General features: G+C 40.6%; 1 protein-coding gene across 1 annotated transcript; it reads left to right on the forward strand.

Moving 5' to 3' along the window:
- Positions 1 to 271: 271 nt before the first annotated feature.
- lgals2a (lectin, galactoside-binding, soluble, 2a) lies at positions 272 to 4341 on the forward strand. Its single transcript, XM_038698505.1, has 4 exons — positions 272 to 384; positions 2601 to 2680; positions 3118 to 3289; positions 3678 to 4341. The coding sequence occupies exons 1-4, from the start codon at positions 376 to 378 to the stop codon at positions 3822 to 3824; spliced, it is 408 nt and encodes a 135-aa protein (XP_038554433.1). The 5' UTR covers positions 272 to 375; the 3' UTR covers positions 3825 to 4341.
- The last annotated feature ends 8096 nt before the right edge of the window (positions 4342 to 12437 follow it).

Below are 12437 nucleotides of genomic sequence, written 5' to 3' on the forward strand. Positions count from 1 at the left end.
TCCCTGGCAACAAATGCATTTCTATTTTTGTCTTGCACTCTGGCTTGTCTTTCCTCTTGCAGTCAGACTCAACACCACCAGGTTACAATGTAACTGATGTCGACAAATTATCTATCGCTGATCATCTTCACTTCCCTAAAGTCTGCAATCAGTTGTTAAGCAATAAATCTATAGTCAAGTTATTTATGGTCAGTAGCTACACTGTTACTTCATTGGCTGATGTTCTCTGATGGCCTGGTAGCATTGGCTGCTTGAAGTGTCACTCAGATTAAAGGCACCTCCCACACTGTATATATCCTCCTGTGCAGTGAGGCAAGGCCCTGCTGCACTTTCACTCATTCTCAGCTGTATAACTGACTGGCCACATCTGCAGAGATGATGCAAGTAAGTAGAATTTTACCATCAGTATTGTCCTCCCGCATCGCTTTTACTGTCAGTGTTTTGGCTTAGATGGACGAGCAGCCTTAGGTCATATTTTAAAAGTGGAGCTGGCAGCTGCTTGGCATGTGTCAGCCCGCTTTACTTCATAGGCCCATGCCATGCCGATGAAACCGAACCTGCTGAACTATGCTTTAGCTGAAGCAGCTCGTTGCACTGTAACTTGTGTTTTTGAGAGATATGGATTTATTGGATTGCTTTCGTTGCCTTTTATGGTCAAAATATTCACCGAACAAGTACACAGGCATGCACATCAGTCACCTACTAATTGATTTACTGATGTTGTTTCGTCAAATGCAGCAAAAATAAGTCAGCTCTAGGTCAATACATGCTTTCTGCTGCAATTTAATGACACTGCAACAGAGCTGCTTGGTAACATTTGTTCATTTCATTCAAGTCACCTCAGTCTCATTATCTTGAGCTGAACACAGGCAGCAATGCATTAAGGCCTTTTTGGACTCATAAACTCAGTAGTTTACAGCAAAGGCCCAGTATCACTCTGGCTTTTTGTTGGCTGCAGGGGTAAACACGTGTTTGGAAAGGGCACAGCGAGGGGAGGGGGTGGCAGGATTAAATCACATTAAAGAATCTAATGAAATAAAGTCATCATGTGGAGGGTGGAGTAGATGTTACTTTACTCATGTTTATCTCTTGGAGTGAACAAGGCAGCAGTGGCAGATTGTGATTCTATCAGGGAATGTCTCTTGCACTGTAAAAGGTCTATTTTGTATTTATATTATGTAGAATGGATAATTTGATTGACGTGTTTTGCTTTATTTCTAATCAGTTGGTGGCGAGATTTTGTCACTCTGTCAGCAAGAGGTGTAATGAATTGGCATCTCTTAAACAATACAGTATGCTGATTCCTTTAGAGAGGAGTGTCTGGGAGAGATGCAGGGTAACAGCCAGCTCAGACCTCAGCCCAGCCCAGCCCAAGGCTCAAGCCCCAGTGTCATGTGTTATTCATGCACTTTACAGTTGGACTCTAACATGGAAAGAATGTCATACCCGAGTCATTCCATCTTTTTACGCTCCTTTTCATTTCATGGTTTGGTTAATCTACAAGATACAAGTTTTTGGTTTTGCTCCAGATTTATCCTCTCATGTTCTGCTGAAATCAACACATAACAATAACAATATTAGCAAGGATTCTTTCTCCCAAAAGCAGCAATGCATAAAACTCACACAAGTTAAATTATTGCTCCTGTCCCCTGAAAAAGGGGGTTAGGATCAGCCTCTGAAAGCCATTGACAAAATGCAATTTGCTATCAAAGCTGTGAAAATTATAAGGTTTTTGCACAGAAGGTTTTCTCAAATGTAGGTGCAAATTATAAAACATAATTTACAAAAAAAACAAGATTTAAAACATCTGTATTTGTGCCATTTCCTGTTCACTTGTCACTGTGTTTTTGACCAGAACATAAATGATGGTGAAGTGCTTAGAGCTCATGTTTCAGGCTGCCTCTACTGTGTCTGCTCAGAATCAGATTTTTCCATCATCTCATAACCGTCTGCTTTAGCACACGTGTCACATATGTTTAACTATATTGTGAAAAATTTTGAGTCCTCAAAGAGCTGCTATTTGTGTACTTGTTGCCCCTGGTGACAGTTAACAGTTCCCCAGATACATCATTTGACAAAGTGACAAAATGTTAAACAGCAGTGAGCTGTGTTTCTCAACCAAATAATAGATTGCTCAAGTGTAATTTCCTAATCGTGGCACATCTCAGTATTCCCCTGCCACAAGTACCAGTGGTAGTAGCAACAGACTTGAGGATTTCTGCTTTACTCAGCCGTTTTTTTTCACTGTGTACTTGCCATCCTGTATTGCACTTAGGAAAATATTACTGAGTTTAATAACGGTTGTCCCTCATAATTTTTAACATGTTTAACCTCTGTCAAAACCTGTGTAGAGGAAAAGGGCCATGGCAACAGCAGGACAGGAAAGAGCTGGAATCTTTGACCATTCCATCAATGGGAGTATTATTTAAAACATGTTTTGTAATTTCTAAGGATGAAGTGAGGATTGCAGAGTTAGCTGAGGCCATGCTGGTTTTGTGTTTTGCCTGAAGCTGCAATAATAATTGGATCTAGTAAAATCCAGTAATATTTCCACATAATAACGTACTGTATCACCATCGCCCCCTTCTTTTCCTGCACAGGGTATGATCATAAAGAACATGTCCTTCAAGGTCGGGCAGACCCTGACCGTTGTTGGAGAAGCCAAGTCTGAGGCTTCAAAGTAAGTAATAATGTAGAACTACATCTTGATATTTTGAAATAAGTGCATCACAGTAAAACTGAAACAGTTCATCTCTTCTTGGCTCCTTTTGGTGTTCTGAGTGTCACACAGAAGGTGGTTGAGTCTTCATTATTACTGCTAATAAAACATGTTCTTCTCTGTATTGTTAAGATTCCTCTTCTTTTTCTAATTTCTGTACTTTTTCCATTTTCCCAGTGAAATGCAGTAACTTAACGCATCACAAGGGCCATTCTTTATATAAACATTAACACAGAGTTGGAGGTGGACTCTATAATCAGTTACAGTCAGTGACACCTATTAGCTTCCCCTTCCCCCGACTGTCTCATTGTTTTGTGCACTTAGCGTCCTCTTATCCATTTTAAATACAAGGAGCCATATTAAAACGCAATAAGTCTTTTTGTTACTTTGTGCCGCAGTTTTGCAGTGAATATTGGCCCAGATGAGCAGGACATCACTTTCCATATCAACCCCCGCTTTAATGCCCACGGGGATGAGAATGTGGTGGTCTGCAACTCTTATCAGGGAGGCAACTGGTGTGAGGAGCACCGTGAGGGAGGCTTTCCTTTCCAACAGGGAGAGGAGTTCAAGGTGAGAGGTCCTTTCTGTGTACATATTCCAGCCCTGTGTGTTTGTGTCTACAGACGTGCAGTCTTTCCCATGCCTCTCTCTTTCTTCCTGTTGGAAAATGTGTCACTGCACCTCTGATAACTTCACCATAATCATTTAAGCACCAATGTGTGGACCCATAGATCAGTTAGAGCTACATTTTGAATGATTCATGAGATAAACTATTTAAAGGTATTTATAATGAGGATGCTGGAGCTAATTTGAATAAAATCACCATGTGACATATGCAGAGCTGGGATGGAGCAAAGTTTGAAGTATCCACCAATACTTTGTCTAAGAATGGAGCAGAAGTTAACATCTTTGTCTGCATACTCTTTCTCTCCATCTCTGCACACATCCTACCATCTAGATCATCATTGAATTCACCCCTACAGAGTTCCATGTGACTTTATCAGATGGCTCTTCAATCCACTTCCCCAATCGCATGGGTGCGGAGAAGTACTCGGTCATCAGCTTTGATGGGGATGCTCGCATCAGAAGCGTTGAAATCAAGTAAACCTCCAACCTCCCAGGAATTGTTGGATTGAAATTCTTTTTTCTTTTTCTTTCCCATTTGCATTGGATCGCATACAGCCCCAGCTTTTAGGTTCCTGAAAACATGTGATATCAGTAGTGCCTTACATGCTTATCACACAATGCATTGTGCAAGAATTGTGAAATGTCAACGTGTACAGATGCATTCAACCATAGACAAAAATATAAATAGATAAGAAAAATTGTCAGATTTACACACAGAAAAGCATACAGTAAATATTGTAACATGTCCATCTTGCGCACTTGACAGAGCAACTGGCTGAAAAGCAAACCAAACATAAAGTTGTCCCATACACGTGTAATCTGACAATTATTTGCTTTGCAGTTTGCAGAGTTTAGTTGAGAGGTGCCACATACAATGTGATCAGTTGTCCTTTAAGGTGCCGTGAAGTGCTGCATGCTCCCAGACATTCCAGATTTATAACTGAGATAATGCTTGCCTTTACAACATGTATTAAAGCATTTTCTTTTATGATAAACATGGACTGTGGTGACTCCTTTAACTTGTTACACAAGCATATTATCTATCAAAAAGCCCCTTCCTTGTCCAGTAAAAATACAGACGTCGGCCCACTCTATAATTTTAATAATTTAAGTTTGCTGTAGTTAAATATTCACTTCAGTGCTGGTTTTGAAGTGACACATGAAAATTGCATCATAAGAAGAATATATTGAAACTTCACCCCACCTCCTTGCAACAACTAAACTGCAGTCTTCATCACTACAGAGAAGGAGGTTGTTTGATCGGCAGGTGCTCCAAGTGAACGGACATGAATCCTCAAGCAACGAATCCAATTTCAACACAGGCGGCTGGAAAACAATCATTCAGCAAGGCTTAACCTTAGTTCCTGTTCTTGTTTTGTAAATAGTTTTCGTTTTTGTGTTACTCACATGAGTGAATTAAAACAACAACAACATATAATTACCCATGTTAGCCAGCAGAGGTCGCCATTGCTATATTAATGCAATTTACTTGAGGCTTGAGGATGGTGGGAAAAAAGGTTCAGGTTACACATTGTGTAATTAAGTGACTTTTGGATCTATGTCAGTGAATTATGATCTCTGTGAAAATGTTTGTTTCCACGTGGCTATGTGATATGTTCTCTGACCTTTGTTTCAGCTATCAGCTGGGGTCACAACTTATGATTCCATATTTGATGAAACCTATTATACCTATTTCTTGACAGGTCTTGAAATGGCATGGATGTACAATAATTGAAAGACTCCCTGTGATCAAATTTGGAATTGTGCAAAAGATGGTACAGCTCAAGAGTGTGAAGAACATAGAGAGGTGATATCTTAAACAGAAAATCATATAAGCTGACAACTCTAATGATCTCTTACTGACCAGCATAATGTGTTCTACATGCATGGCATGGCACAGAGGTGGAAAATTAAAACATCTCTGCTGCAGTTCCAACCAGATATCATTTTTATGTGTGTGTGTGTGTGTTTGAGAGACTCGTGACTATTATTATAATCTAATCTGATGTAACAGAAGGCAATGTGTGCAGGGTTGATTTGAGGAGAGATGGATGGAGAAGGGGAAGTGAAGAACAGAGCTAATGTGCGAAAACATGTTCCCATGCTCTGATCCTTCAAGACTGATTGAATCATAGTGGGCGACCTTTTCTGTTCCTTTGTTTGTCGCGATTCACTAACAGCAGTCAACAGAGGTGTGTGTGTGTCTGTGGCTTTTAGGCATGTGATTGGCCTGACCTGGTCAAGACACACAGGTACATGTATGTATTGTATATATGTTTGTGTGTGTGAGGCAATCAGTCACCTGGCAGTCTCAAAGGTGCCCTCTCGGGAGGACAAGGAGCAGATTCGGTTGCTAAGATGTCCACAATTCAGTCAATCTCTTTCTGTCTCACTCACTTTTTTTTCCTCTCTTCCTTTCTCTGCCGAGTTGTTTCTCTTATTCTCTCTCTCTTTCGGTCTCTCATCAGCTGTAACCTATCCGTCTTACCGCACCCTTGGAAATAACTAATTTTAACACTTCCCCTCTTCATTATTTTGCAGCAGACAAGATCAATACCCAGGGCTGTGTTGTTAGTGTCCCAGTGTGTTTGTGTTTGTTCTGCATCCATGTAGATAATTTGTGCAAGGCCTGAGACTCACCTCTACCCATGACTCCTTTTGGTTCACATTTACGCATGCTGATGGTAAAACAGATAGTGTGAGGTGCGGTGTGTGACCCTTATTGACCAGTACATGTCAAACAGGAGAGAGACACAAACATGTGTACCACTATTGTTCAGATCCACTAATCCATTCTTACAAAGCACTGTGATGCTCAAGGGCGTTACTTTGTGTTGAAAAGTGGGGCTCAGATTGGGGGCGTGATGATACATTTCGGTCATAAGACATGATGATCCTTGAGAACAAGACAAGAAGATTATTTAAATTAAATATTTAATGCAGAAATAAATGTGGGGTGGTCTGGGGGTCCTCCCCCAGGAGATTTTGAGCATTAAACTCGTAATTTCCTGCATTCTGGAGACATTTTTTGCTTCAATTTACGGTGGAAATATGAGGGAAAATTATATTGCATTGCATGTTTTCTTATTGTGCAAATAAACCTTTCTCAAAGCATTTTCATTTGTTAGTTAATATTTCTTGGTGCAAGCTATTTTTCAGAACAGTTTTAACAAATGCTTTCAAAAAATGGTGGGGACAAAATCAGCCATTCCAAAATGTGGTGGGGACATGTCCCCGGCGTCCCCAGTGTAAATGACACCTAAGGTGATGCTTGTGTGAAGGACAACTCTCAAGCAACTTCCACATACATCCAATCAATCACGTCAGGGCTTTTGATTAACACATCCAAATCACCTTGTTTAGAGTAGGTCCTGGCAAAACATGCATACACACACTTGCATATGTAAATGTGTGTGATTTCAGCTGGCAGGCAGCACACATGTGCTGCATTGTCAGCTCTCGAAATCGATTTTATGTCTTGAGTATTGTGGATGTTTAACACGTCCCTGTGTTTCCTTCACCTGTGTATGTCACTTACTCAGTATGTGCGAGTAAATGTGCTGAAATGTGTGGAATGGAATGATTCACCTCAGCTTACATAAAACCTTTGTCTATATTTAGCGCCAGCATGACTCCAGATTTCTGCACCAAAGCTATCAGCCACACATTGAGATGTGCGTGGGCCTGCCCTGAGCTGACTGCGGTCCTGGATTCATGTTGTGCATGCCTGCCTCACCTCAGGCTTGGTTTTATCTTGCGTGATAATACATAAACTCAAGAGAACCTGTTGGGGGACAGCATCATGAAAGTATTACCTTGGGGGAGTAAATACAGGTTATAGTTAATTTATTTGTACAGAAACCATAAAATAAAAACAAAGATACAAACCATAGCAGCTGTGCAGAAGAAGACAGAAACACAAGTGGGCTTGTAAGAGTTTTCCCCAAAGAGCACTGAAAATCAAGTCCCAGCAGGAAAATAAATGTTCCATGTTTCTGGATGGTAAGCAACTGAGGGTAAGGTGTGTAGGATAAACCTCCAGACTCTGGTCTGTAGACATGTTGGTTTATAAAGATTAGAATTAATAGTGTGGTGGATGATTGTAAAGTTCAACAACATTTGAACAAACATATATTTAGTGGATCATCTCCAAAAACTATCAATCCTTGTGCAATCTCTCCAAGTCAACTTTCCATCTATTATTATACCAAGGAATTCCTAATCATCAATTAATTATTAGTATAGCATTACAAAGCAGAATCCATTTGGAAAATGAATTGGCCCTTGTCCCTTGCTCATAAATGAGTATAAGTTTGTTAGATGCAGAATTAAATTAAAATCATCTTCAAAAAGAGGAACTATTTACTGAATTTATGAAACAGCATCATTAATGTAATAATAACAAATGCCCAAGAATGGAGCCTTGTGGAACTCCATAATGAATGTGTAGGCATCCATTGATAGAAGGATGTGTGAATATTCTGGATATTGAACACAAATTACAGATTATTGGTGACAGAAACGTGTTAGCTTGTAAAATTCACTAAGGTGCTCTAAAGGCCAGTAGAATGAAAGAGATTCTGTCAGAAACCAGACTGGTGTTTATACACCATGTCACATGTCTCATGGAGAAGAAATTTTGCAGTTCTTCATCTGCATACCAATACTAAAAATTATGTGACTGACATTGATATTCTTTGGTCATGCACTGTGGCTAATAAAAACTGAACTGAGCTGTGACTCTGAAACACAGCTTGATTCTCAGAGGAGTGCCATGTGAAATATCCAGATATAAATATCAGACTGAAAGAGATCTATTGTAGATGTGTCTTTATCTGGTGACATTAAAGGGCATTACTGCATCCAACAGTGGATTAAGGTTGCAATTTAAATTACATTACGTTTTGTGCCATTGGGAACATAGGGGGAAAAAATGCTTGTTTGTGTTTAATTGGCAGCTGTATTTGTTTCTGTATTTGTGAGGAATACAGTGTACCAGTCGATCCACAAAGGTGGGAGCCCAGGGGAACTTTCAGTTTTGTCGTGCGCAAACCGCAGAACAGCTCTGACAGCTTGGAGTGTACACTGTCATTGACCTGCCCTACAGTGACTGTGTGTGTGTGTGTGTGTGTGTGTGTGTGTGTGTGTGTGTGCGTGTGGGTGTGAAGAGATGTGTGTGCACAGCAGCACAGGAGACCTTTTACACACAGTAGGCCCTTTCAAACACCAGAATCAGTCCTCAGCTGTACTGCACATATCTAGATTATATTTAAGGCAATGCTACTAAACCTGCTGATACAGCCTGCAGAAACAGCTGAGTGCAATAGTTGTGACAGATAGTGCACTTTTCTTTTTTTTGTGAATGCAAATCTTTTTTTATTTAGGGGATTTAAGTAGAGCAATAAATGCACGATCTCTGTGTCTGAATGCATAAAAACAATGTGACTCTGCACCTATGATGCAGAGTTCAACGCCTATAACCTCCAACCAGATTTGTGATGCACCTCACACACATTGTGTCAAAGTCACTCACCTTGTTTACTTGAGTTGTCTCCTGGGCTGGAATGAAGCTCATCACCATAGTAATGCTAACAGATGTGGACTGACAACCTGCCTGGTGTGATTTCAGTGACTTTTAAAGACCTGTCTAAAGCATACAAACAGGTTAGATTGACCTCTGCTTTTTGAAGACCTGATGATAAATTCTAACATTTCTAACTCTTTTGACGTTGTAGGGTGAAGATGAACGTTTTTCTCTCCCTCTCACATGGTATGCACAGGGCTACCACAAGACATCAAACCTTCAGGGTGCATGGCAGGAAGCACTGGCCTGGCTGCTCAGCCAAACCACACATTGTAAATACAGTTATAGACTTAGTATTCTTTACTGAACGTGCATTTGTTCTTACACCACTGATAATTAACTTTTCTTCAGTCAATGTACCGGTTTTCCCCAGCACTTAGAGTTTTCTGCTAGTGTATACTGTTGATGCCTCCGGAACATTCACTTATTATACAAAGTCACATTGGATAAATGTGTTTGCTAAATGCGTAAGTTTTAAATTTAATTTGGGCCAGAGTCTTCAGAATACAAATAAGCGTATTGTAAGGTAAGCCTCCATTACAGTGCATTGATCTCCTTTTATGTGCAGTCCAATGGGAACCATAAAAGTACCACTAGCCCAAGCCTGTAATCAGTCACATTTAGGCCACGTCTTCATAATTTAAATGTCCCCTCCTAAAACAGAATCTGCATTTACAGCACAGTCACGACGCTACAAAATTCTGAATGTGACCACCTCCTGATACCAACGAATTAAACTTCTACTACAGGGTCCATCAGGCATCTAGTGATGTTGAGCAGAGAGTTGCACTTATTTAGTGTTTATTTCATGCTGGTGCTCACAGTTCCATATCTTCTGGAAATTTTGATGTGCCCTCAACGTCAAGTAAAATGTGGGCTAATTAGTGGGAGTCCTATGAATCATGTTCGAAATGAGTCTGCGAGAACAAACAATATACTCCTCGTCCAGGGATTAACAGGTTCTCCTCATCCTAACAGTTCAGGAACAAAACAACAAAAAAAAGATGCTTCATAAACTTTTTGTCTTCAGACTTTGTCAGAGCAGAGCTGTCAAATAAAACATTGTTCTAGAAGACAAAACGAAGCTGACAAGAAACACATTGTGATAGTGGGTGTGCGTCAGTGATAAAATAAGCATAAGGAGCCACAAGCTCCACTGGTTGTGTTATTTCAGATAGCAACCTTGTTAGTGTGATTACTGTTGACTGTAAACACAGGGAAAGAATTTCAAACGGAATGTTCTTCGACTTCCGCTTCCCCATCTGTCTGCTTAGCCCGACGCTAGCTGGCTTTGTCTAGCAGCTTGCATCCACATATCTCCCATATTGTATCCCACTTGCTTTTATTTCGAAGCCACTTCCATCCTCTTATGCTACAGTCAGCTGCATTCACTAGCATGTGTGTTATAATTGTGTGCATTTAAGTGCATGCATGCTAGGCTGCTCCATGAGTGCAATCGTCTCCTGTGTTCCTGTGAAACATGCTGTGAGAAGATCTTTTGAATTTCCCTTCGTCGAGTGAGTGAGGAAATGGAGGTTTTACTATAATACCATAGAATGATCGTCTAAGTGAATCAGTGCTCTGATCACATGTTCAAAGTCCTCTCTGGGTAGTCATGCTTTTTTATAATCTCCTCTGTCAATAGTTTGTGGTCACTGAGTCTATTTTTTGTCTTTGTTTTTTACTTCTAACAGAATGGACACACACAGCCAGCTCATTGTCTTTTTTCAAGTAGCAGTGACGACTGTGTTGTATTTTGACAAAAACGCTTCTCTGTCCACCTTTCTGCTCCTTCCTCTGTGCCTTACCTGATCCCCTCACACCAACTCTTCTCCTTCACACCGCTCTCTGAACTCATCTCTACCTTTATCCGCTCCGTTGCCCCTCGCCACCACCTTTCTTTGTGTCTCTGCAGAAATGTTCCTCATAATCTGTCCCTTTTTCTTCAGGTTTACTAGCACTTGTCCCCTCAGGCAGGGTGAGCCAGGTGTGACCGCATCTCTGGTTCCAAGAACTGTCTGGGTTAAACATTGCACACACACACACACACACACACACAAACAAACTCCAACCTCTACACTGTATAGCACACATTCCCCAGGTTTTCATTCAGATATGGGTTTTCATATCAACCTGGCTCTCGTTACACATGCATGTATGTGTGTGTGTGTATGTGCATGTGTGTCTGTGCGTGAGGCGTTTTCAGGTCTCTGCACTGTTCCAGTGATATGCACACTGTCAATTTGAATCAGTGTGTCGTGGAGCTCCATACACCCACAGAGTGAATGTGGATGTACGTATAATGTCGAGATATCAGAACACACGCACACAAACCCATTTGCTCAGTATTACTTATACATAACGGATAAAATAATAGTGTGAATGTATCCATGTATGATTATCTTGTAGTGAGTGTAATGTAACCAAAGATACTACACAGAATATATTTTGCACTTTGTGCCACATACATGAAACAAGCAGTTCATCCCTCACTCTCCCACCTTTTCCCGCCTCCATCCTCAAACCACAGTGGCCTCCTCTGTGCTCCACTTGCTACTTTTCTTGCACGTCTCCCTGAATGTTGGGATCGATAAGAGCCGGCTGCGTAATAGAATTAGGCTCTAATGGAAAGTACAAACTAGCTTTCTATTTACTAAATCCCTCTGGGGGGCTTCTGGGTAGGTAAAGAGCAGACTGTGAAATGAGACCGTTGAACAGTTGAAGACGCATGTGCACGATTTTGTGTATGTGTCTGTGTATGTGTGTATACATGTTTTTGTTGTGAAGGAAAGGGAGGCACTGTAAATAGACTTGAAATCAAGTCAAATTGCTTTAAATTCTTCAGCTGCTGTCTCAACTTCAGGTACATGGATTTTTCCCCAAATGATGAGTGTGGCTGAGGACAGTGAGAGTTCTCTGTTCACGCATGTCTATAAAGATGTCTTTGCAAACATCTCAGATGTGATAAAGATAAAGATCAAAAAATATATCGTGTTGGTATTATTTTGAAATGAAACCAATAGTATGTATTTACAAATGACTGTCCATGGCTGCTCTCTGTGCTTGAACAACACTCAATAGGGATTATGAAGTTATATTGACAGCATCTGAAACAGAAACAGAAAACAACTCAAACAATACAGTTAGAAATATTTAGTTTTTGTGATTGGAACTGTTAAATCAACTGACCCACTGCAGGGAAACCCCACTCTCTCGGGTCACCAACTCCGGGTGCCTTTAGCGCATTCAGGTACCACTTAGGAAAAAGGGCAACCTCTAATAACAAGCTTTTAAATACTAGGTACTGGCCTTACCGTCTGTATTAAATGTCTTACTCCATATTCAAAAGTTACCTAGTCAACCACTTCACTCCTCTCTCACGTGAGATTCCTGAGAGTCAGGTGCTGAACACATAACCAGGAATGGGCTCCTTACAGGGTCAGTTTGCTCCTCATCTGTAATGAGGTGTGTTAATGTAGGCAGTGTGGATGTAAAAGTATAAGAATA

The sequence above is a fragment of the Micropterus salmoides genome, unplaced genomic scaffold (genome assembly GCF_014851395.1).
Source record: "Micropterus salmoides isolate LMB-PRFRI ecotype aquatic unplaced genomic scaffold, ASM1485139v1 Ms_hic_scaffold_10, whole genome shotgun sequence".
NCBI classification, from domain to species: domain Eukaryota; kingdom Metazoa; phylum Chordata; class Actinopteri; order Centrarchiformes; family Centrarchidae; genus Micropterus; species Micropterus salmoides.

Excerpts from the sequence above, each read along its gene's own strand:
- lgals2a (XM_038698505.1), top strand. Across the intron at positions 2,681-3,117 it reads GCCAAGTCTGAGGCTTCAAA|TTTTGCAGTGAATATTGGCC; the intron begins GTAAGTAATAAT and ends TTTGTGCCGCAG. Across the intron at positions 3,290-3,677 it reads AACAGGGAGAGGAGTTCAAG|ATCATCATTGAATTCACCCC; the intron begins GTGAGAGGTCCT and ends CCTACCATCTAG.